General features: G+C 36.1%; 1 protein-coding gene across 2 annotated transcripts in view; it reads right to left on the minus strand.

Moving 5' to 3' along the window:
* Window positions 1-27,300, minus strand: part of FER (FER tyrosine kinase) — a 172,529-nt gene that overhangs the window by 25,188 nt on the left and 120,041 nt on the right. For both annotated transcript variants that reach the window (XM_042864894.1, XM_042864896.1), the window contains one exon: window positions 14,135-14,258. In XM_042864894.1, the coding sequence (XP_042720828.1) occupies window positions 14,135-14,258 (124 nt within the window). The remainder of the gene's footprint in view (window positions 1-14,134; window positions 14,259-27,300) is intronic.

The following is a 27,300-nucleotide window of genomic DNA, read 5'->3' on the forward strand; positions in this document are numbered from 1 at the left end:
GTCTGTTCTACTTTACTCATTCTTAGCAACTGTGATTTAAGATACATTAAATTTGCTCAGAATCTTTTTATGAGAAATACCTTGCAGAACTGAATTTTCCTTTGAATTGAGCTGAACGTGCATGACCTCACTTAAGTTTCTCTCAGTTTTGTGAGAAAAATGCCTTGATTCTAAAAAAACCAACAGTAAGTTGGACAGAATTTTCTTAGTAATTTGATATGCAGAACTATATGCCATTTAAGAATCTTGCAGAATATTATCCTCTCTAAAATACTGTTTTTCAGTTGCGCAAACTTAACTTTTTTTTCAAGAAAGCACACTGAAGTTCATCTTAGACTCTTCCTCCATCTATTTTTCATTACACATGCAGACATATGCCTATAGTGAATCTAATAGTTCAGTGATAAGACTGCAGCAATGCGAAGCTCCGAGGAACTCCAGAAAAACTTCCCAAAGTGCAGTGTACAACTATACTACAGTGAGGCATATAATTATTGGCACTAACAGAAGAATGAGCAGCTAAACTCAATGATGCATGTTCAAAGAAGAATCCTGAATCTCATTTTCGAGCTGACTGGGCAACATGTTCTTCCTCCTCTTCCTAATCCATTTCTGCTTTTGTCCTATCCTATGATCTAATTGGTTGTTCAGCATCCATTCCTAATACATCATTTACCCACTGCACCCACTATAACCTGCAGTACATTTTCTTTCTGGAACAAAGGCTAAAAAAAACAATTGTTTTAAAACAATCAGTAAAAACACCATCAGTGGTATTCTGAATCATAAATATGGCTTGTATCTCCAGGTTATATTTAGTATCTGATGGCTTTGGACCAGAGGGTGCCTCCTTTCTCTCGGTAGTTATAATACAAATATTTGAGCTCTAAAATACAGTAAATAGAGAAGAATTACCACTGCAGCTTCATGTTGATTACAACTTTCAAAATAACATATACTGAAGTATACAAAAACAGTTGTTGACATTGTTTACAGTTGAGTTTAATGATAATTTTTCTGTTAACTTCAAAGCTGTATTTAGTGTGCTTTGGTAAACGTGCAACACTGGCTTTCCAGTATATTTTGCAAATACATACTGCAAATTCGCAAATTCTCTCTGTGGTCTCAGTTAATTTTTCAGTACAATTTAGTAGTAAAATTCTTTGCCACAAAGATGGCAAGCAAACCAGTATTTTATTTTAAATAACCAGACAACCAGTACTAACAGACAGGGCTAATTCTAATTCATGGATGTAAAAAATCTAAGCCTTTCATTTATTATTCAATTTCAGTGGGAGGTTAGGACCCTTTGTTGAATACTGGTTTCCCACGATATCTTGATATATTCAGATTCACGTTACCCTTTCCTCCTAAGTATTATTATTAAATCTAAAATACTCTCCAAACTTCACTTTTAAATTGATTCTAAAAAAATAATGTTTTTAAAAATAGGAGTATACTGAATAAGAAAGTAGGTAACAGAGCTATTCTTGAAACAGTATGTAAACGTTTAAATTGCTCAAAATAAGGCCACATTTTCATCTATGGAAGACATTATAAAATTTCAAAGTTACCTGGAGATATTCCCTTCCCTTTCTCCATGAAACTAGACTGCGTCAGCTAGCAAAACATGGAGGAAACATATCTGGTACTGCAGTATCACATTCTACCTCTTTAAAGCTCAGTAGTAAGGACAGAAGGTAAAATTTCTTTGTTGAGAGCAAAGGAAGATAAGACTACATGGAACTATGGAACTAAAAAGACATGAAGTATAAATGCCTAGATATTGTAGCTGATAACAACTTAAATTGTGTATTGCACACATACCACAAGCACCATGTTTTCCCCACCTTCAAACTATCAAAACGCGAGTCAGTACATGAACTTAATGAAAAACAGGGACGCTTTTGACTGCTCTGCATGGTCATTCATTTCAGTGCAGTGAGTTCAGAAAGAGTGAACGCTCCCAGTTAAGAATTATACAGTAACTTCTGTCTGATATAATTTCAGTGTCATTTCCACTTCTTTTAAATGAAATGGCAGGGCTGAGAAGTCAAGAAACAAAAACGGTCATGTTATCTCTAAAACCTGAGGAATGCTGTGGCAGTTAATAGTTGAGATGGACTGCCAGAGGCAGTTTGAACAGGAACCTTGTTCTGGTCTCATCCCCAGCCACAGGATTTCATCCCTGAAGGCCTCCACGTTCGTTTCTTTCAGAAGAAACAAATTCGTAAGTGTTAAATTAAGATTTCAAGTCATGTGCAGGTTGCATATACACTCACGTTTCCTTAAAAATACAATGCAGACAGCAACCTCGTTAGAAAAAAGTTACATTCTAATGGAAGACTTCACCTCTAGTTGCTGAGGAATGAAATGTACCAAGACAAAAAGCGCAAGAAGTGTAATGCTATATATCTGCTACATATAATGCTGTTTCTAGATATCGTGAAAAATAATTCATCTTTAGTTTTCCCTATACTGCATTATTTACTGGTGGATTCCATCATATGTATTTTTATTACAACAGTTAATTGTAAATATGAACACTATTTTTTAAAATAAGTAAGTCTAAACAGTAATTCTGCAATAACATGCTAAATAATTTAACTATCTTTAGCTTATGTAATTTAGACAAAGTAAAATTTAGACAACCTATATAGTTTATGTTCTCTCAGGGAATAACATGCCCAAACATTTTCTCTCTTTGTGATATTTCTAATCATCATCCACTGAACGCTGACATACTGAAATCTCAAAAGATATATTCCCCATTTTGCAGAGAATACAGCAAAGATGACATTCAAGCACAATCATTAATAGGGAAAGTTTACCACAGAATGAAAACATCAACTCCATCAAGATCTTTAACAGACATTTTAAACATGAATATGAAGGACTATCAGACTGAATTACCCAGGATACCGTTCAGCTGATAGGCTGCATAATAATGAGAAATAAGATGAAACCAAAAGGAGACTTCAAATAATAGAGATGAAATGTGATAACTCTTTTGAAAAGAAAAGCCCTCCACAGAAAGAAAAAATAAATTTCTGTTTGTTTATTTTCTATGAATAAGTTCCAATCTGCCATTACAAACAGAGTAACAGAAGAACTTATTATGTCTTATACAAAACCAGCCTGTGGTAATTTTTTATTATTATTGCTAGCCTCAGAACAAGCATACTTAAACAACAACTTTGTTTTGCACTTCTATTAATAGATGCCACGTAATGAGATATTTGATGAGAAAATTAGCAAATGGCAATGATAATTTGTGCTACAAATTACCAACAGCAAACAAAATCTGCCCTAACAGCAGCTGAAGAAAGCAATGTGGCATGGATTAAAAAAAAAATAATAGTTAAAAAAGACAGACAAAGAAAAAGAAGACAATAGCACTTCAAGTTACATCATTAATGTGTTAGTAATTACATAACGCTTTGGCTAACATGACAAGGTCTTGGTAGTGGGGGGCTGAAGGTGTGGGCTCTGTGATCAGAGCTCAGCAGTGCCCCGTGCCAGATCTGTCACTGCCAGAGCTGAGCCATAAGTGATGCTGACTGTGCTCTGAGAGACCCAATTTAAGAGAGGGAAAACTGCTGCACAACAGCATCTGGGAGTGAGGAATGGGAAAGAAGCAACCAGGTTAGTGCAGAAAGAGGGCTTGAGGAATTCCAGGAGAGGCCCACAGGGGAGCAGGCTGTCCCCCTGCAGCCTGTGGGCACTGTATGGAGCAGATCTTCCCATGCAGCCACAAAGGCATCCACAGTGCAGCAGTGGATGACACCTGGAGGAGGTGCCCATGGACACCCCCACAGGAGCAGCTTTGGGCTGGAACTGCAGCCTGGAGGGAGCAGCGCGTGGGGGGGAGGAGGGCTGGTGGGAACTGCAGATGGTAGGTGGCAAACAGTGGAGGAACCTGTTCCTGAAGGTCCGCAGCCCACTGAAATGACCCTCGTTGGAGAAGTTCTTAAGTAACTCATGCTGGTGCAGCCTGTGTAGGACTTCATCCCATATGAAGGGCTCACAATGGAAAAGGGCATGAGTGTGAGGAGGAAAGAGCAGCAGAGGGAAGCTGTAAGGGACTGAGCACAGCCCTCATTCCCAATGGGGAAGGTGGGGAGTGAAAGTGAGCCTGGGAAGAAAAGAGGAGGGACAGTGTATTAAATTTTCCTTTACTTCTCACTATACTACTTTGTTACTAATTGGCAAGAAATTATTATTCCTCAAGTTAAGTCTGTTTGGCCCATGTTGGTAATTGGTGAGCCTACCTTTATTGAATCACACAAGATTGCTCCCCCCCATCTTGGTGAGCACTTGGTGACAAAAGCCAAAGTTAACTCACAAGTTAATATGTTCATCTGTGTATTCTACTGCTTATTTAAACCAACCACCACAACACCAAAAAGCTACCATTCAAATATGCATTTTCTGCATCCTGTGACTACAGAATTCTCTGATATCAGGAATGTGTGTCAAATGTAATTCAGTAATGTATTTGTAACATAGCATGCCCTTACTGAGATAGCATGATATATTGAGTTTTAGAGTCAACAAAAATGCAGCCTGACATTTTTATATCACACACCGATCATCCAAATCCATGCATCTGTTATTCTAATCAGAGACCTTCAGAACTATTTCTGCAGCTACAGAAAGCTAAATTGGAGATGCAGGACATAACTAATTTGCTTTTGTTGGTGGTTGTGGTGAATTTCAAATAAAGCATACAATGAAAAGCAGTATCAATCTCTACAACAAACACATATGGTCTGCACAGAAAAAATGTGTTATTCTCCCTTTTGAAATCTTTACTCAGCTATGCCAAGATTCAATAGTTTAGGAAAATAGTGTAGAAGGAAGCTCATATCTTTTTTTCAGAAGCATTTCTTCATCATAGGTCAAATCCGGATACATTACAGCACGTTTAGAATTTGATAATCTGGTAATGGTTTTAAGTTTTCAAACTCTGCCCAGGACTATATATGACGCTGCAATACAGTACTTCAGGAGAATTCCATATTCCAAGCTCACGCTTACTGTTCATATAGAAAAGTTTGGAAATCAAGAATCAACTATGTTAGTACAAAAATGGAGCCACACTTTCATATGTATTTTTGACACAAGTCTTCATGCTCTGTGCAGATTTTTTTTAATCCTACCTGTATCCAGTGTTGAGCCTTACTGTGCGCTGGTCAGTCCATACAGCAATAAAAGAACAATGTTTTTTTTTCCTTCATGTAGGCTTCAACCAAAGACTCCCAAGATTGGACAGCACTTTGAGGAGTACTAGAATTAGTTTTGATTGAGTCTGCTACTCAACAGAGAACATGGAAATAATGTAGCCTTGAGTATTTGTCTGTATGTACAGTGAGAATACAAGTGTTTCCCAGTAGTATTCTACACAACACAGAACCTGGGGGGAAAACTCACAGATTCCCTGTCTGATTAAGAGTAAAGAGAGGTGTTTCCAAACACAACTTCTACAAACCTCAGTAAGCTTCTCAACGCATGCATGACTAGAAAATGAAGTGGAAATCCCATAGATATCAAGTAGCTGGTGACAAATATTCATAGCACCCAACTGTAAGAAATGAACTAAGATCAGATACTTTGAAAGTTGCAAACAAACAAAAAAAAGTGAGTCATATCCAGGGAAGTTACTTGATTCTTGGTCTTGCCTTGTCAATGGAGAGAACCGGGTGAAAAGCATGTGACAGTGCTACATACTATGGAATCAAGAAAGCTACGGACTATGAAAGTATGGAATCAAGAGACAGTGATCCAAGAGTCCAGTCACTGTTAGAACAGAACTTCAAGGACTGCTGTTTATCTTTAATGTTTGAGAAGACACAATTCTGAAAGATGAGATTAAAATTCTCATTTCCCTACCTTTCGTTAAAAAAAAAGACAAGGCTACCTCTGATTATCTGAATATGCTGCCTCAAGAAGAGCAAAAGGAAGGACTGAGGAGTCCCAGACTGTTAGAGCTGTTAGAACTCTGAAATGCTGTTAACTTGCACTTTCTTTCTTGGTGACTCGGTTTTTTTAGTCATAAGTGCAATAACTGAGATTGGCATTTGAGACAAGGTTTTGAAGACAAAATGACAGTGCTAAGCAAAAACTATTAAGAATTAATCAACAGCCTAGGGATAGGAATCAGAAACGTATATAAGCACAGTGTAGCAGGCACTCAGTCATCAGATCAAGAGAACAAGAGTCTAAAGACTTTTAATGAAAGCTTGCCATAAGAAATCATGCAGATGCATGTGACCTTATGCCCATTTTTTTTTTTTTAATCACATTTTATTTAGCTATATATTTGAATGTATCATAATTTATGTTAGGCATGACAACAATTCTAAGAAAGGAATATTTTAATCTATTAATTCTAGATACAGCCACAGGAATTGAGTTTCTGAATACTCACTTTCAGATTCCTACAATACTGTAAGCATTTTTATAAAGGTCCTCAATGCCATGGAATGTACAAAAGGCAATGCTGATGAAGGTAGTGTTGTTCCGTGAAATAAAGATCCTTTTGTTGTCAAGAACAGGTCAATCTGCAAAAATGTCTTTTGCAGGTTCATTTTGCATACGAACCAATGTCCCACTACAATTGAATAATCTCTAACAAAGACACCAACTTAAACTTTAAACAAAGAAATTAAAGTTTCTGAAATGAAATAATAAGTCTTCATTTCTACCTAGAAAGAACTACCTGTCATTTTTTCTTTTTCTAAAGCATAATGATACAAACTCCAAAGTTCCACAAGAAACACCTGAATTTTCTGCTACAACACTCTGTGAGAAGAGTCCATGAAAAAGGGTGGAAGCATGCAGTACAGAATAACATATAAAAAGTAAGCATACTGCAAATAAATAAGCTAACAATTCTGCATTCTAGCTAGACTTCATATATTTATAAAACTAAAATTTAAAGTTAAAATATGAAAAAGATCACCTTCCTGAATTTTGTGTTTTCTAGATTCATATGAGACTTACTCTGTTTTGTGGACTCACGTCACCAAGTAGTATGTTAACCTCAACATGATATATTAAGTTGTCACTCCTGCTTTTGCTTAGACACAGATTATAGTGCAGGACTGTGCTGCCAAAGTTCAAAATGCTTCAAATAGCAAATACAAAATTAAACTTTCCTCATATTACTTTCACAACAGTATTAAAGGCAATAGGTTGATGGAGAGGGAAAAGAATTAATAAATGACGAGGAATTAACCAACTCAGTAGTTTAAATGGAAAGGAAGTAAGCAATTAGGAACTACACCAACTTTTTCAGCTTTAATTACACAAATGACATAGAAAATTTAAGATCTCTTGAGGGAAAAGGAATCAAATGGAATACCAGTCTTCCAAGCTCATCCCTGAACAAAAGTTCACCAAGAATATCATATTGAATCATCTGTGGAAAAATCAGTAATTTCTAGTTATGTAATGAAAGCACATTTATTTTTACAAGTTGAAACCAAGTCTATGATATTCCAATCTATTCCTAAACAGCAAACACAGTGAAATGAAGACGTGTTCTCCTCTCCTCTTTTCCTAGATGACAACAGCTGAAGAACACTGCACTGGTAATGCTAGAGTTGGAAGCAAATGCAGTAACATGAAAACTGTGAAAAAAGTTTCTTGGAGTATTGCAAAGCACTGACACTTTTATACTGATAAACGTTATGGTCTGAAATACAGTTTTAATAGCCAATTATAAATAAAGGTACTCTGCACAAACAAAAGTACCTCAACGGCACCATACTCTTGGAGAACAGAGACAGCCTGAAGACTCCAAGGGCCTTGGTGCAGCACTAGCAGAGTCCATATTCCCTGCTGCCTGTAGAGGATTGCAGCATCCACTCCTTACATGAGAAGTAGCGTCAAGGGGTGTGCCACCGTTTAGGCAATAATCAACACCTCCTTGAATTGCTTAGCAACGACTAGGACTCCAAAGAGCTGTCTTTTAAACATACTCTTTTCAGAAAGGGCAGATAAATCATCAGTTATGAACAAAACACAGGAGAGAAAGTTATTCAGTCTTCCTGAATATCTGCTTCAAGTCCAGACCATCTCTCCACATAAATACCATGCATTTATAACAGTTCTTCCACTTCCTATGGTGCTTATGTTACGACTAATAAACCAAATAAAAAATAATAACCTGTCTAAAATCCATAGAGTTGTAACTGCACAGTATAATTTGATAAACTAACAGGATTTAGTGAAAAAAAGCTCACTAGACAAGAGGCAAAAACAAAAACAAAAAAACACATGCAAAGGAAGAAATAAAAAATTTGACAAAAATGTTTTATAGTACGGTAGTACTATAAAAGAAAGAAGTTTCTTTTTTCCCCAACAATAACAACATACCTTTCTTAAGTGGCCAAGGCAAACTTAAGGCTCTTTATCAGTGTTCGCATTTGTGGTCATAGCTTTAAATAGAATAGATATGACTTCTAATACCCATACTGTAAAAAAATACAATTTTATATGAAACAGAGACATCATATAAATAACATTTAAAATCATAGTTATTCAATGATGTGCTGTTTCAACTGTACCACTGATAATAAATCTCTGAAATACTCACTTGTTGAAGCACAATCAACTATAATTAGCCATCAACAGTATAGATATTTTTGATACAGTAATAAAGAAATAAATAATCAAATATGAAAGGTATAGAAACTAAATTTTGCACCATCACTTAATTTTATACATGCTGTTCTAAACTAATCATAAAAAGCTAACTAACAATGACAATGAGTGTATATAGAAGCATAGAAACAGAAGACTAGCACGTGTTCTGAAAATCAGTAACTAAGTTTTTGTGATACCCCTCCCAAGGATAAAATACAAATAAGGTCACATATAATATTTATTTCACTAATATTTTCCTTTATGAAGCCTTTAATACTCCCTCAGGGAAATTCATGAATTATTCAAGTGGATATCATCTTGTAAGAAATTACTGCTTGCACAATAAACCTTTATGAGCCTATCTAGATGACAGAAAGGCAAATTCATTCCACAGAAACATAGTCTTTCTTCCTAAGACATCAACAGCACAGAAATTACAACAAACGTACTGCAATACCAACTTCCAATCTCTTAGTGCTATAAGAGGAATGCGGTATACAAGGAAACATGCTCAAGGAGAATGAGATATTTCAGAATGAAAAAAGCCATTCTACTGAGCACTGAAGTGTCAAAAGGAGGCAGTGACTTGTATTTAGCTCCTGTCTTTCACAGGATGTAGGTACAGAAATCAAGTAAGCAGATTCTGAGGGATCTGGCAGATGAAGCTGCCAAGCTGCTATCCACCATATATGGAAGGTCATGGCAGCCTGATGAAGTTCCCACTGATTGGAAAAGGGCAAATATAATCCCCTTTTAGAGAAAAAAACAAGATCCAGGAAACTACAGGCCAGTCAATCTCACCTCTGTGCCTGGCAAGACCATGGAGTGGATCGTCCCAAGGCCCGACTAAGACACACACAGAAAATAAAGACGAGGTGATTGGTAGCATGGTTTCATCAAGGGCAAGTCTTGCCTGACTGCTTGGTGGTCTTTTATGACGGAGTTACAATTGGTGGATAAAGGAAGAGACCATCATCTATCCGGACTTGTGCAAAGCATTTGACACTATCTCGTATGATATCCTAGTCACCAAATTGGAGAAAAATGGATTTGACGTATGGACTACTCCCTGGATAAGGAATTGGCTGGATGGTCGCACTCAGAGGGTTGTGGTCAACAGCTCAATGCCCTAATGAAGACAGGTGATGAGTGGGGTACCTCAGCAATCAGAGATGGGATCAGTGTTTTTTAACACCTTTGTATGCAACGTGAACAGTGGGATCGAGTGCACCCTAAACAAGTTTGGAAATGATAACGAGCTGAAAAGTACATTTGATTCACTAGATGGAAGGAATGCTCTCCAGAGGGACCTGGACAGGCTTGAGAGGTGGCCCATGCCAACATAATGAAGCTCAACAAAGTCAAGTGCAAGGTCCTACATCTGGGTTGGGGCAATCCCAAGCACAGATACAGGTTGGGTGGAGAATGGCATGAGAGAAGCCCTGGATAGAAGGACTTCAGAGTCAAATAATGGAAGATTCAACTTGAGCCACAAAATGACTGTCTTACCATCGAATACACCTTGAATTCAAAGTATGGCAGATTTCCAGAATAGTAGTTGCCCAGACTGAAAGAAAAGCTTCACTAAAGGGATACACCTTGAATTTTGTTTTCTCACATCTTCTCACACATTGAAAATAACTCATTTGAGTCCAACTTTACACTACATTTGGTAAAATGAATAAATGAAGACTGCTGAAATTTAGTGAAAATATTTACTAACTGACCACTTCTAGGATTCTAACTTTTAATTTGATTCTCTCCTAACACTGCATGTTGAAATTTGTTTAAACTGTTATTTTTAAAATCAAACTACTCCTTGTCTGTGAAAGCTCTTCAGGAAGGAGAAAAGCAATTTAATTCTCAAGTAAAGCAGTGAAACCACAATTGAACAAAATAACTGAAAAAAATATATTTCTGCTAGTTTGAATTAGAATCATGCATGTATGATTCATAGATAAAGCTACAACACAATTTTGCACACAGAAATAATATTTTCTAGACAAAACTGGCTTTCTAATTTTGAAAGGTTGTACTGACTACCAAATGATAGAAACAGAGGAAACACAAAAGACGACTGCTTTTCTCAGTATTAACTTTTTTTTCCAGTTGAGTACTACCACAATTTCAGTTATTTTCTTTAAAACATGATACTGGTGAGGAGGGGAGGAGTGGGGGAAGAGGGAATGTTCAAATTCTCTGAGCAACACAGTTGCTCTGGGTAGGTCTGGAAACTAAAAAGGAATTATGGACATTCAACACATGCAAATAAAATTCTGCTGAAGAAGATCACTCATTAATGCTTATTGAAAAAACTGAAGTTCTCACATCTCCATCCTAATCTTCTGTTTCTAATTAACAGGGAAAAAATGGATCTAAACAATAGCAAGGGATAAAAATGAAAAGCAGGGAACAATACTTTAAACTCATTCTAATCATATGCAGATGAAATAACTGCGCAGCTCTGTAAATGTTATTTCTTTTAAAAGCATTTTTTCGTGCAGCAGATTTTTTATCATTATTTTATTTATTTAAGCCCACTCATTTCTGCTTTTTAAACAGAACAAAGAGAGAATAAAGAACAAGTGATTTCTGGACTTTAGAAGAGATGGAAATGCAGATCAAATAATCCCTCACAGGCATTAGGAATTCTAAGTCTGACAAATTCAAACTTTATACCTGCGCTCATTGAAACACCACACCATGCACAGAAATAAAAATCAAAGGGCAGATTAGTTGTTGCACTGGCCCAATTATTGGAAGACTAAGCCAAGGTGTGACTTGGATAGCAATATCAGAAAGCCAGAACAGATTTAAATTTAAAATATACTGGCTAGGTATAGCTAGTGCAGCTACAACTAAAAAGTGGCACTAAAAATCATTTAATAAGCTGCAAGTCTTTAACAGCTAGTCAATTGCACATGGCACTAAATAATGCTCACCTATGTTGCAAAGAAAACAAAAGCAAGGCTCTGAACAAATATTAAAGACAATAAATAGAATGCTGGGGAAAATCAATAACATGGAAATGAAAAAAAATTCATTTTGCTGCAAATATATCTAATGATATATTATTTCTTCAGTAACAGTAATTACATCCTTCTGACTTTTAATCACAATAAAAAAAATTCCACTGTGCATTCCATTTTGTCTGTAGCTAATTTTCTTTTTTTCCTTTCAATCTAAGAAGCACTTTTATTTGATGGAGTTTTTGATAAAAAGAGAACAAATTTACTGTTATTTCAAAACAATTCATGTTCTTTTTATACTAAATCTTCTTCCTGCTATACATTAAGCTGTTCCATTCTAATCTCAGCATGAAATATGCCCATGAATACCTTGACTCAACAAGGAGGGAACAAAGACTCCCATATTCCTTTAAGAAATCACACTGTCATATAATTGCATCTTCAGTGGTCAGGTAAGGTGGGACTTAAGCTCCAAAGGAGTTCTGAGCCTTATACACCTAACAACTTGCTGACAAAGCACTACAGAGTGGGATTTTTAACATGCTAGCCTCTCACTCCCTAATTTAACATATCTGCTGCATAGCATAAGAGTGTTGTGTTCACTGGCATGCAATAGGCTCACAATATCCAGCAAGTAACAGATGTCCTGTGCTTCTGCAGCAGATGGGATTTCTTGATAAATGTACAAAGGCCGCTCCAAAAGTAATGCCTCCTATTTTATTATGTTGCCACATGACACCAGAGGCAAATGGTGGTGGTAGAGGTTGAACTTTCCCACCAATATCCTGTTACATTTTGTTGTGTCTGACAGACGGCAGCAGAGGGGCACTCTGACAAAACGGTGTCTGACACGGAAGTGCGGATGAAGTACATGTGTGTCAGTGATTCCTCCATGTGGAAAATATGGCACCAATGGACATTTACTGATGATTGCTAAATGTTTATGGAGATCAAACAGTGGATGAGAGCACAGTGCTGAATTTCAGGAACAGCAACAGGGACAGCGAGTCACATCTGTCAGTGCAGATTTTTACAAGAGTGCTATGCAGATGCTTGTTTATTGCTGGTGAAAATGTGTAGTAACTCTGTTGTTACTACAATGTTTTGTAGCTGACAATTTGCTCTATCAAATAGTGTTAATGTGCCCTTTGTTGTACCTTCCGTGGAAATAAATAGGAGGCACTACTTTCAGGGAGACCTGTGTCCATCCAACCAGTCATTAAGGCTGGTTGGACAAAAATTCTAAATCCTCAGAAAGGAAAACTGACATGAAAAAAAGAAAAAAAAAAAAAACAACCCAGAACTATTACTACTAACATTACTAACCTTGGTTGTTTGCTGTCTGATTGAGAGCTTTTCATTATATTTAGGTATCAAATTCAGAACATAATATAATAAGCATATGATATGCCCAGAGACATAAAACTGAATAAATTTTGAACCTGCCAGAAAATAAGAATGATAAAATAATACTGGAAATGCACATTTACATTTATTAACTTATGCATTTCATAAAACTAACAGTGTTCCAGAAGAGCTCATTTGCCTGCTTGGTTGCATTTTTAAACTGTAATTTTCTTCAGGACAGGTTTACTAAAAATTTTGCTTCTGCCTTTAAAGGAATTAGTAGTTCACAACAATAATCTTCTGTGATATTTTGAGGCAATAATAAATATCCTCTGTGAAGATTTTGAAAGGTAAAAAAGAAGGCACCTTTTCATGACTTGTATGTTTAACTTGTACTAGGTGCATTGGTATATCTATGAATATTCTCTCTGAAATGTATTTTTTGAATCTCCAATTACTGTCTCTGTTAACATGCACTCCCCTTCCTTACCCCTCCCAAAAAAAAGCTGCAACAAAAATAGAAGATAGATGATAGGGAAAAATAGCAATTAAGAAGACTGCAATTCCGTTTAAGCTTTCTTAAGATAAGTTAAACCCAAAAAAGAATAAAAAAAAAAAATACAAATGACACAATAGTACTACAAAAATAATTAATACTTTGTAAAAAGGTTTTGAGCTTACTGTGGTCAGAGGAATGTTTTCAAAGATAAATCTACCTTTTTATCTGCAGCTTTTAGAACAATTCATTTTTGATAAAATAAGAAAGAGAGAAATACAATTCAGATCTCCAAGAATAGCATTCATTAGAACTGTACTAAATATGAAGTGGGCTCGTGATGTACATTCAGTGATGCAGAGTTTATCTACAAATGTCCCACTGACACTGAATCATGGCGAGTTATGCTCTCCATAAAGCAAATTCTTGCCATGAAAAAATCATCATAAATAAATCTATACTAAAACAAATGACCTATTTAAACCAAATACCGTAGTATTTATTTTGACCCAAATGAACAAAAGACTCAATGACCTGCTTTCAGAAAAAGTGTAGCTTCTAAAAAAGTCCTAAAGATCCTCTGTGTAGATATTAAGCACCATAAATATTGAACCTGCTAGCATTCCGAAAGATCAAAATTACAATACGAGAAAAAAAGTATTTTTCTTACCTGTGTATACAATTTTTCGATTCAAGGTACGCCATACCAGAAGCAGCATCTAATGAAAATTTCACTAACTGTTTGGTCTTCAGCTCATCCTTCTTTTTTCTTAAAAAGGACAGGAAATCGCCTCCTGGAGAAATGAGAAACATGTACAATAAGACATGACAGATAGGACATTCATATTTGTTTCCCATTAGGGTCAAGCGACCAAACAGAATGAAGTTATTCAGTGTAATTCTCAGCCCATCAGTTTGAAGTTAGCCTAAGAGAAGGAAGGAAAGAATTAATTACCAGGATGAAAACTGTACACTACATGATGAATAAAAGCTGCATTTTGTTACAAACAAAATCTTTAGCAGTGCAACATTAAATACAGACATTCATGAAAACTGCTGACAAAAACAACTTAAACTTTGTGACAAATACAGTTCTCCTATCACAGAATGACTGTTGTAGAAGTTTAAAATAATAGCTAATAAAATGATTACTTCCTATTGGGTACAAGAAAACAGTTGATTTTAGAGTAAAGTAGAGTAGAACAACAGAATGGCTAGAAGAAGCTTTCAGAGATCCTACAGTTGAGTGGCCTGATCAGTCCAAGGCTAGCCAAAAGTTTAAGCATGTCATTCAGGGCATTATCCAAGTGCCTACTGAACACTGACAGGCATGTGGCATCATTCCTCCTTTCTGGGAAGGCTGTTGCATTGCCAGACTGCATTCATGGTAAAGACATTTTAGCTCACGTTCCAATGATTTTTTAACTGATTTGAGGTGGTGTTTCTCAAAGTACACTGAAGCCACTGGAGGGGTAACAAAGTGTTTTATGTTTTACTTGTCAGGCAATGTGAACCACCTATTTGGTGCCAGCAATCAAAAGCAAACAAATATTACTGTAGCTCCACAGTTCATTGTTTTGCAGTAACTAATTTGTTGCTGTCCTGTCTCAGGAGGAGAAGCTGCAAGCAGAAAGGATTCCTGAAAGGCAATCTGTGTTCGTAACCAAAAGTCTCTGAAAGCCTGACTTACAACAAACATAAGTAGTGGAGGCATTTCTACAAACACTGCAACATCATGTTCAGATTGAATATTTGTATTAAAAATGTATTTGAAAATACATTTCAAAAACAATATATATATTGTTCCAAGCAAAGACTAAAAATCATAGTGAAGCTTTCCACGTCACAATATTGTTTGAAAAAGTGTAGCCAGCTCTTGCTCTAGTCTCTTGTTTCTCTTCTCAATGCACTAAATTGACAATAGCAATTCTCTCTTGCAAGTAATTGCACTGCAATACAATTTCATAAACTACCTTTCTTAGCAAAGTAGAAAGACATTATATAGCTATAGCTATATAGAAGTCTCATGTGGAATTTTCTTTGGAATTCAGTTCTATTTATATTTCATATTGTAAGAAATACAATCAGAGATTGTTAAAGAGAAGGGTTTGCTGTTGCAAAGCGTAACTTTAAAGCCCTTTAAATATTATCATGGAGCAACAGAAAAGTGAATTAGTATCTCAACCACCAATTACTGCACTCTTCATTTACTCATTTTTTCCAGAGATCAAATTTATTTTAGTACAATGATTTGAAGATGATGGCTTGATATGCTGTCTCTCAGTGAAAACTCTGAAAAAATAATACACAGACGACATTTCTTCCATTTTGCTTTTTCTGTATGTACAGTAGTACCATGGGAAAGCCACAAAATATTATCACAGAATGACTGCATGGTTGAGGTTGGTATGATCCATGTGGTCCAGCCTCAGCTCCCGCAGGAACACCCAGGGCAGGGTACCCAGGATCATGTCTAGGTGCCTTTTGGAGATCTCCAAGGAGGAAACCCCACAGCTTCTCTGGACAACCTGTGCCAGTGCTCTACCAACTGCGCAGCACAGCAGTGCTTCCTGACGTTGAGAGAGAACCTCCTCTGTTCCAGTCTGTGTCTACTGTCCATAGTTCTGGCACTGGGCACCAGCAAAAAGAGCCTAGTCCATCCTCTTCACACTCTCCCATAAGGTATTTATAGACACCGATGTGATCATTCCTGAGCCTCCTCTCCAGTAGATTGAGCAGCCTCAGCTGTCTCAGATTCTCCTCATAGGAGAGGTGCTGCAGCCACTCAATTGCCTCTGTGGCCCTTTGCTGGACAGTTTTGTGTCAAATGCAAACTTGCTGAGGATGCACTCTGCCCTATAAAGCAGATCACTAGTGAAAATATTAAACAGAACTGGGCCCAATACTGGCCCCTGGGGCACACCTCTAGTTGCTGGCATTCAGTTTTCTTATTACTCAGATTCCAAATAAACACATGATTAATGCTACCTGATACATTCTTTCTTCAGTCACAAATCTCTGGCAATTTTTAGGAAGGAATGAATGTATGTAACAGCTAAACACAGTCTGCTTAAAGTAATTCGTAAGAGTAACAAAAGGTTTGCACAAACCATATAATTGAAACTACGGGTCATCTAAGTATTTCAAACTAGACTGACAGAACACAATGCATGATGACAACAGGAAAGGTGAGTGATTTTTATTTTTTTTTAAACACAAATTATGCTGGGCAGGCACTTGAGCAGGCAAATATTGCATCCAGACAGCACCAATAGCAGTGCTGGTGCAATGGAGCCTACAATGTCCTTCACTCAAAGGCTGCATAATCCACAGATGGGAAATGAAGGCCCGACTGGATGCCCTTGAAACTAAAGCCAATTTCAAATGACTTCCATTTTATCTTCCAAAAAATGGTTACATGTATTACACTTTCAAAGTCTGACAGGTGCTATCTTGGAATATTTAAATTCTCAGGAAATCTTAAAAGAACAGAATAACATTGCAAACTCAACTGAGCAACAATCATCCTTCTTTTAATCTAAGAGGTTACTGACAGTTTCATAGCTGACTCATAGATATTGCCAGAGAGAAGGAAGATAAAAACTCCATTGAAGTATGTGTAATTTATTGCATGTATAAACAGAAACATTCTGTTTACAGGAGACAGTTAAAATCATTTTAAAGCAATCCCCCCTCACTCCTTGAACACATACAAACCAGCAACACTACATTCAGAGCTGATGAAAATCACTGTGTTTATATACCATGGACTTACTGCTCTATACATAGGAATCATCTTTTAATTAGGAACAATGACTAGTAAGTCCTTATGAATGTGAAATTCTTCCAAACTCAACAAATTGAATCACAGTTGTGGAAAAGTACATCAAGAAACCTTATAGAAAAAGCATGTAAGGACACATGGAGTCACTCAAGACTAGACCCAATGAGGCCCTTGGCAGCCTCATCTACTGGGAGGCGCTCTCACACAAGGCAGGGAGGTTAAACAAGATAATGGTATCTTTAAGGTCCCTTCAAACCCAAGCTGTTCTATGATGCTACAACATTCTAAAAATATAGATATATCCTCAATCAATCAATATTCCTACTTTGAATACTGAGATTTCCAACAACTTTCTTCAGAAAGAACTGAAAGAAAGATGAGCTCAGCTTGATAAACTATGAGAAAAGATGCCTTTGCACACAGTCTTATTAAAAATTAAGAAACAAGTCCTTAATAAGAAAGGTCTATTTATACAACGTTCTACAACATGATCAGATTAACTGTAGGTACAATCACAGAAGCAATGTTAAAATCCTTACAGCAAAAGTAGAAATCTTTTTCAAAGCAAAATAGTTATTGATAAAACTCTTCCTTGGAAATATCATTGTGGCAAGGAAAAGAGGCATTCTTCCGCTCTCAGTACAACTTGTAATGAATCAAATAGCAACAAAGTTGTTTCTAAAAGTTCCATCCTACAGAACTCTCCAATCAAATTTATCAAATTGATAATATGTGTATATTCTGCATAATAATTAACAGAGCATTCAGTATGAAAAATGACTAAAGTCTGCACTGAAAACTACTAGTGATTCTGGTCTTATGTGATTAGTAATGACTTAATTTGTAGCGATTCTTACTCTTTTTTTGTTTCTTACTGATTCCTGTTGTGAATACTCAAAATGCTCGTGACTCTAAAATTAAGACTGCAAATTCTTACAGGAAGGCTGTAAACTTTGCTTTTCAGAGCCTGTGGACACTGATTAGAGAAGAAACAAAAGCAATACAACTGTCTATATTTTGCACAGCAACTCCAAATTTTCTCTCATTAGGTACCCTAAAGACACTAGTAGCTTAAAAACAGAGCACCGTGAAGAACATGGGAGACAAATTACTTTTTTTTGATTCATGTAAATCTGCAATTTTTAATTTATACGTTATCTTACATGTTCAGTGTTTCTGTATCAGAATATCTGTGCCATGAGAAGCACACTAACCTCTAAACAATATCTACGAACTACCAAAACTTATAACAACTTCCATTATTACTCCTGACAGTCAATTACAGGAAAATTAATGAAGTAGAAATAAAGAAAGAAGAAAACAAAAAAATCAGGGACATGTATAACTCAGATGAAGTAGCAGAACAATATATCCAGATATATTAATGTGAAAACTACGGTGTTGTTTCTATTTTTTTCACTGTATTGCACATTCAGCAAGTTATTTCTGATACTTCAAAAATATTCAAAATACTTCTTGTGTGATAGAAGAGTATATGTGCAACAAATGAAGTGTCAAAGTTCAGATTGCTTTGTCAGCTGTGTGTCCAGCCATGCAAAAACAAGACATAAATTATAGTACACGCAGTATTTCCAATCTGCTTTGCCTTCCTATCATGTAAGTGCATAATCATATGCTGGAGGATGTCTGAATTTTGGTCACATGAGACAGAGAGACTTCAGGGACACATAAAGTCCAGGCTCCGGGCCACTGAAGTATTAACTGCCTTGGAACCTCTCACCTCATGCTGAGGGACTTCTAAGAAGGTATTCTAAGGAGTACTATAGCATAGGTGAGCCTTGTAACTCACCATGCTCAAGTGAATCCAGCTAACAAGCCACGTGCTTCTCTAACTCACTTTCTAAAGGTGAGAATCTAGCTTAAACAGAAATTCCCTTTATTAAATAACTCCAAGCTTCCATGAAACAGTTGGGATAAAGCAGGTTCTGTCTGTGTTATTTTCTCCCAAATATTTTCTCCCAAACACTTGCGCAAGAAATTTTGCCTTTCCAGAAGAATATTGTTAAAAAATAACTTATCTTTTCTTCATTTAACACACAGAATACAGAGGCTACTTAAATCAAAACTCCTTTTATCTAACAAGAACATAAACTCATCTTCACTGGGGTTTCAGATAAAATGGTCACAGAAGAAAAAATCGGTGGTAAAAACATAATTTAAACATTAAAAAAATCCTTCTGAATTATGTAAACATTAAAAGAGAATTCTGAACTGAATATGAAAAATTAAATAAGTGTAATAATAATTTGAAAGATCAGTTTTTCTCCAAATGCACAGAAATTCCCCATACAAATGAGTTACTGCTCTTCACAATCAATGGTAAGGGCTCTGCTCACAAAGAACAAGCGGCAATGAGGCATCTAAAGAAAAAGTTACCCATCTCCATTCCAAAATTTAGAAATAACAAAGACTGTAAATTTGTTTCTAATACATCTAGGCAATCAGAGTAAGATATCTACTTATATTGGCTCACTCTTGATCAGCACTGAAAGGTGCTCAATTTCTTATGTCAGGATTTGTCAAATTGGCAGTGTGAGCCTTCAATTTCCCATGGTATTAATGTATATTTGTACCATCAGGATGTGCTTGATTTTCAGTGTTTGGCTGGTATTTTATGAATTTCTACAGTTCTGAGAAAAAATAGCACAGTACACCTCAAGCTGTACATAGCATTTTTTGTAACTATCATCAAAAACACAGTCAATAAAAATTATCCTGATCTCTGTCATTGTCACAAGAGTGAAAGAAGGCAGCAAATATGTTAGTTTTTCTGTCTTCTGTTATCTTTCCTTCAGCAGAGGTAATGAAAATGCATTTTAAATACTCTGTTCAATACTGATTTGAAAGCGCTCTCAGCTATTGTCAAAATAAAAATAACAACAATACATACAATTCATTCCATACAGGATACATGCCATTTTAAGTTAAACCTGATTATCCTCATTATTGTTACAAAACTGACTGTTCTTTATAGGCTGCTACAGCTATTTATGTTGGCAGGAAAGCATCCATACAAGTACTTTCAGTGCTTAGAATATCAATACACACTCTTCAGTGCAGAACTCTAGCTATGTAGTATCTTTATGTCCTTCTGAGAAGAAGTTTTAATACAATCCCCCAGTTCATTATTAGTAGCGAAGTGTCAGAACATAATCTCTAAAGTAATAACTGTTGATAAAAATGAAATAAACAAATCAGCTAGACTGTGAGACAACAGAAACAAAACTAGATGGCAACAAAACAGTAAGCAATGTTTTCTCCTAGATGCAGAATTTCCATTGTATGCTACATGGTTGCTGATATTCCGGTTAATGGCACACAACACTACTATGAAATGAGATCTGCTCCAACCACTGTAAGTGCTACAGGAATAATCAGACCATTACAGAATTACTACCAAGCAGAAACCAACTACCAGTTTGGGGTTAATAGGGAAATAAATAACAGAACTGGAGGGTCTGCCTAATATGACTGATTTATTAAGTAAAAGACAATATGTAGTACATAAGCAGAAAGCAATGTGACTATATTAAGTCTCCCTGCAATAACTGGATTCCTTAAAAGCAGCCTCTCGTGTGAGAACATAAAATACTTCTTGTTATGTACAGACATTTTAACAGAGAGAAAATACCACATATCAACTTTTCTTACAAGTGGCCATGCTTCATAACATAAACTTTTATGCAGTATTTTATGACCATGTAACAGTACAATTAATAGAGCATGCAAAACCAAGCGGAAGTTCTGCAAGAGAAAAAAACCAAACCTGTGATCTATAAGAAGGAAAAAGCCGAGGAACAGCAAAGAAAAAAAATATCTCCTTACAAGTTATTTGATTTTAGCAATCTCTGACTTTAATGGCATTTATAACTAGGAGCATTTCATGTTTCAGTGCTCTCTTTAGCTGGTGCTATAAATGGTACCATCCTACTTGTTCTAGGCACTCATGGTATTTTTGTAATAATAAGATACTGAACATACGTAAAATAAACTTCTGAAATGATGACAGGCAATCTTCCACTTCAGCTGTTTATATCATATCCAGATAGTGTATATATTTCACCCAGATTAAATAATAACATAGATTAAACAATGTTTAAAACAATAATTATAGCAATATTGATACATATAGTAACATAGCAGAAATTATTATTTACTTGTAAGATTTAATGATGTGGGAGAGTTTCCTTTACTACACAGCCTTATTAAGCAGCAGTTTCTTTGAACAGCCCACAGTCACAAAGTGCTTCTGTCTGTAACTCTCAATAGTCACTTAACTAGGAGGAGATCCATGACTCAATATTCTTAAGTGTTTTATAAGCTATACTAATATAATTGAAATGTTTTATCTGCACCTGTATTTGTAAATTTCAGGGTTCATAACATCAGTCTTTGATTTCCTCAAGTCAACAAATGCACATTTCCTTTGCTGCTCATACACATTTTCAACTAAGACAAATAAGCACTGCTGCTTACAGCTACAGATTTTAAATGTTAAACATACATTGGTAGCAATTCAAGAACAGTTCTTTAATTAAACAGCTGTTTGAGAAACTGTTAAAAATGTCTTTAAACATGCTTAGCATTCATTTAAAAATCTTTAACTTTCATTAAAACATTGTGATCTCACTTTTCTACCAGTAGATCATTTGTGCGTAAGGCAGTATTTCCAAATTCTCCCCCCACTTTTTCTCACTGTAACTAAGTAACAGAAATGGTAAACCAGAAGTTTTTCAAGTACCTGCAAATTAGTATTGCAGAATCCAGTTAAAACTTCATTTTTCCTATTAAGCAAACCAAATAAAAGTCTCTCTCATGCAAAGTTTTGTAATAGCACTGTTAACACTGATGGAAACAAAGTATGACTGAAGATGCATATAGGTGAAAGCAAAAGATGAAAGGAGAGAACAAGATTTGAAAGAACAACTTGCACTGAGAGCCAAGTACAAGATAAGAAGCATCAAAGTGATAAATATGGAGAAAACGTTTGCACCAGAACGTGCAAATGACTTCTGAGCAGAAGATTTACAGTGATACTCTCAAAGATATTTGAAAAGTCATGGCAATCACATGAAGTCTCCTGTGACTGGAAAAAAGGCAACATCATACCCACTTTTAAAGGTAAAAAGGATGACCCTGGGAACCATTGATATATTAGTCTCACCTCTCTGCCTGGAAAGATCATGAAGCAAATTGTCCTGGAAGCTATGCTAATGTACATGGTAGACCAGAAGCTGACATGGAAGAATCAGCATGGCTTCACTAGGTTGGTCACATCCACCTGACCAACCTAATGTCCTTTTATGATGGTGTCACTGCATCAATGAACAAGCGAATGTTCACTGGTGGACTGTGCATGATGGTCAGTGACTCAGTGTCGAGATAGAGATCAGTGACAAGTGGTGAGACCTCACATGGAGTACTGAGTCGAGATGTGGAGTCCTCAGTACAGCAGACATGGAGCTAGTGGAGTGCTTCCAGAGCATGGCCACAAAAATGATCCTACGGATGAAATGCCCCTCCTAGGAGGACGGGCTGATAGAGCTGGGGCTGTTCATACTGGAGAAGAGAAGGCTCCAAGATCAGCTAATAGTGGCATTTCAGTATCTAAAGGGGAGCTACAGGAAAGAAGGGGGCAGACTCTTTAGCAGAGTCTGTTGTGATAGAGCAAGGGGAAATGGTTTCAAGCTTAAAGACTGTAGATTTAGATTAGATATAAGGAAAATTAATTTTAAATTAAGGATAGCGAGGCAATAAAACTGGTTGCCCCAAGATGTGGTGGAAGCCTTGATCCTGAGGACTTTCAAGGTGAGGCTGGATCAGTCTCTGGACAACCTCATCTAGCTGTTCACTGCAAGGGAATTGGACTAGATGACCTTTATAGGGCCCTTTCAACTCTAAGGATTCTATGATTCTATGACAATACAGTGCAGATGATTCATTAGTACAAAGCGCACTCAAAATGAAGCAGACAAAAAGGGTTGAACCGATTTTACATGCTATTTTGCTTTCATATAACAGGATAATGTACTACTGTAGTAATATACTACAAAGGAGGAAAATATTAACAATGACCAGCAACCTTGTCTTAATCTGGAACATAAAGCCAATGACTGCGCTGCAGTAACTACTGAGCCCTGAAGTTAGCTTGCCATCACCAGTTGAGAGGAACTCAGAAATTACAGCAAGGTATCAACAGACAAAATTTTGACCTTCAAGTCCCACAGAATAATTCTGTCAAGGCAACTTGGATATTTTGTGGTGATGAGGACACAGGTCTATGTGTGGGTAAAAGTCACCTACTTCAAATACTAACTAAAAGGAAAATCATCTTCCCCCAGAAAGTCTTTCATTTGGTAACTGGACTATGTTCAAAAACAACAGTCAGTATCCATTAAAGGGACAGCAGATTAGAAAGCAGAGAGAGACTTTCCAACAGAATATACATGAAGAACAATTCTTTTTTAAGAAGAAAAACAATGAACACTTATTTCTAAATGCTTTATGAATATTATTATTATATTAACATTTCATTTTTCGTATTATTATAATAAGAAAATATTAATATTTTATGTAAAACAAAAAGTGAAATAGTGTGAATGAGTACCACCAAATAGAACTAAAAAAATAAATAGCGGAGAATTTCCTGCAGCTACAGAAAAACTGAATCTTTATATTCAGTTGGTATGAGATTTCTGTGTATCTTTTGACTACTCGATCATGGACTAAATTTTCATTTATTTTTCTATATACTATATTCTATTTCTATATGAAACAAACTGTATAATCAAAATCTAAAATATTTTAAAAGATAAAAATCGAAAACTAGTCTCAAATATTACAAGAAAAGAAGACTGTTAAATGGGATTTTGGTCTTACTAACTTAATTTTATTCTATCAGGAGGTCTGAGCTAAAAGGAATCCTTAATGACCTCCACCTATTACGCAGCAAAGAAATCCGACTGTTCCCCCTGCTTTCTTAATATTTTTTACAGGAGGAAACCATGCAGAAAGCAAGAGAAAGGCAGAGTCTCATAGGAGAGCAAAATGCTAAAAAATGCTAAAAAAAAAATGCAAAACGCAGAGTCTCAAAGAAGAGCGGAAGGGATGAATAAATGAGGTCTAAATGCACATGTGTATTTTGCAAGAGGGCTGGATGGGAGAGGGTGAGGTTGGAAGACAGAAGGAAGCCATGGACAGGTCTTTGGTTCACAGTGTGATGTTACTAATGAAAGAGAAGGTGGCAGAATAAGCAGCAAGGCTGCTTGCAGAATAGTTAAGACAAATAAAAAGAAGCTGGAAGCTTAACAGAAAGCAAGATGAAAACATAACGTAATAGACAGAAAACAAGAAAGAGACAGAGAACATACCTGCCATGAAAGGCAGCCATATGGCAGACAAAACAGTTTTAGCAGTTTAGGTATTGAATCAAATAGACTATTTGACTAAAACTATCTTCCAGAGGAAAAAAAAAAAAAACTTGAATGAAAAACAAAGTCACAGTCACTATCACTACCAAACAACTGCACCTTATCTGAATCTGCATAGAGTTCAATCAACTGCTTTTTCTTTCATATTGATTTTTGATGCACTGTGCAGTAATTCTGTATGGGATTGTGAGACATGACAGAGATCTGAAATCTGGCAAAAGTCAGCAACTGATTTGCAATACAACCAGTAGCCAGAGACTAAAGAATTAAGGAATTCCTAAAGAAAAAATAATGGGGAAAAAAGAATAATCTCTATTCAGATCTCACTGCCTCTAGAAGCACAGAATAGATAAAACATATAAAGCAGAAAACAACGCAGCAGCTGAATCACAGTACATGGAAGAAAAAAAAAAATTATAATCAATCAGAATTCCAAGCCTATAAATGTAATCAGCTGCTGTCAGAGACAGCAAACTTAAACTTGAGGCTGAGGAAAGCCATAGTGTACACATTAGTCTTAGGTACAGCCAGGTATTGTTCATATTTAGACGTTCCAACTCGCAGTAAATCTCAGATTTTGTGGATACTATTCATCATATTAGCTAATAAATGGCACACACATCAGTCTCAGCAACAAGACCATGGTCCCAAATGGGCTTAGCTTCAGATAGCTAACAGCAGAAATATATGGACTTGGCTGTGATTTAGTGCTATGCCCTAAAATATTACTGCATACAAAAAATGAGTAATTCCACAAAAATCAGGTTATATTTAGAAGGCTGCATCAGCTTCATCTCCAAATCTGCAGATATTCCTCCACTATATGCTGTGTTGTAGTCATTTCTACCAAAGACCAGAAAGAGGGCCTATTAGGTGAGGAAGAATGCTTGTCTTTATTTGCAGATTCCTCCAAACCACCTCTGGAGATCAAAGTGCTGTAACATACACAAAGTAGCAAAGCAGTCACCAGAGTTTCAGAAGAGTAAAACACGATGGAACAAAGACAAATACAAATAAAGTCAGGTTAGCATGAACAACCCCAAAGCTTGGGCTAGTAATGGCTGTATCAGATTCTGTTACAGGTATTACAGAAATGGCACTGTCCTTTCCTAATGTGTCTATGAACCAGCACAGGAGAAATCATGCAGTGCTGCACCTGAACTAATAAAGCTTGTCACCTCTGAGTTGTTCCTTTGTTGATGGCATGCTTAATTTGCATCTCAATAATTCAGTTCAAATCTGAACGGGTTACCTTACTCAGTTGCAAACATAGCTGTTAATGACCTTGCTGAACTTCACCTTGAAAACAAGCTGGGCATGTCTATACAAAAGCTGAACATAAATAGTGGAAATCCAGAGATAATGACAAATTCAGACAAACTTATCAAACTATCAGATTACTAAACATGTTCATTTCTCAACTTGTTTCCAGCTGCAAGTGTTCAAGAGATCTACTCCAATGTAATTCAGCAAGAGTCTAAACAAAAAAAGGAATACAAACACAGCACACAATTAAATAGGAGAATTTGGTGGTTTTTTTTGAAAACACATATCTGCTATAAAATAGGAATTCTGTGGATCAACTGGGAATGCAGGCAAGTGTGTCAGTACAAAGCATTTAGCACTACAGTGAAAAATATCCAGAAATGTCCACTGGGGAACAAAAATGCACACTCAGAGCAGATCACTAATAAAACAGATTAGACGATGGCTACAGAACAAATTTAGCAAAGATAAACAACTCCTAGACAACTGTTCAGAACTGAATGAGGTAAAGATATAATACAGAGAGAAAATTTAGTTATTAAAGTCTGTATCATAAGCTAGAGGAAGTTAAAGTTTCACTCAACAGACAAGCTGCATTCTTGAAATGCCCTTTTTGGAATTCCTCTTTAGGAATTTTTTTGAAAAGAAAAAGTTTTAAAATATTTTGGGATATAATTTTAACTATTAATTATAAAAATGTTCAACTGTGTAGAAACAAGAAACAGATTGAAAGATGTATGCTGGTGACTAAACAGTCCATAAGCTCAAAGTAATAGACTGTGAAAAATCTCAAAGCAAGCTTCCTTCTATTGTCATGATTCAACAGCTGGAACTTACAATGATGCTTGCATCTGCAGTCCTGCAGAAAAATCCTGCCAGGGTGAGGCAGTGGAGGTGCGATAATGGTGGTTACCTTGAAAGCCTGTATAGACTCAGAAGGAAGCTTTGAAGCTTAAACTGTTGAAAGACTGGTATGAAGTGGTATCTGTACTACAATATTATACAGCTACCTTTAAAATCCCTCAATCTTGTAACACACAATTCACAAATATGCAAAGTTCCTAGCTGTAAAATACATTAGGGCAATTTAAAACCTAAGTCAATTGGAATGAACATCAAGTAGGAGAAGAAAGAATTCTGTGACTTGAGAGTGCTCCATGCATTTATAAATCACATAGTATTTTGGTTTTCTTTTTTAATTCCTAGATCTAGGAAGAGAAAGAAAAAGCTCTTCTAAGTTTTTCTTTGATTGCATAGGAGATTATCTTAATTATACAATTAAGAGCAAAAGAACATAGAATTAAGTGACCCTGAGTGTTTCAGTGACTTAAGTGA

This window comes from Lagopus leucura, unplaced genomic scaffold, assembly GCF_019238085.1.
Source record: "Lagopus leucura isolate 7727_CA_CO unplaced genomic scaffold, USGS_WTPT01 Super-Scaffold_774, whole genome shotgun sequence".
NCBI classification, from domain to species: Eukaryota; Metazoa; Chordata; class Aves; order Galliformes; family Phasianidae; genus Lagopus; species Lagopus leucura.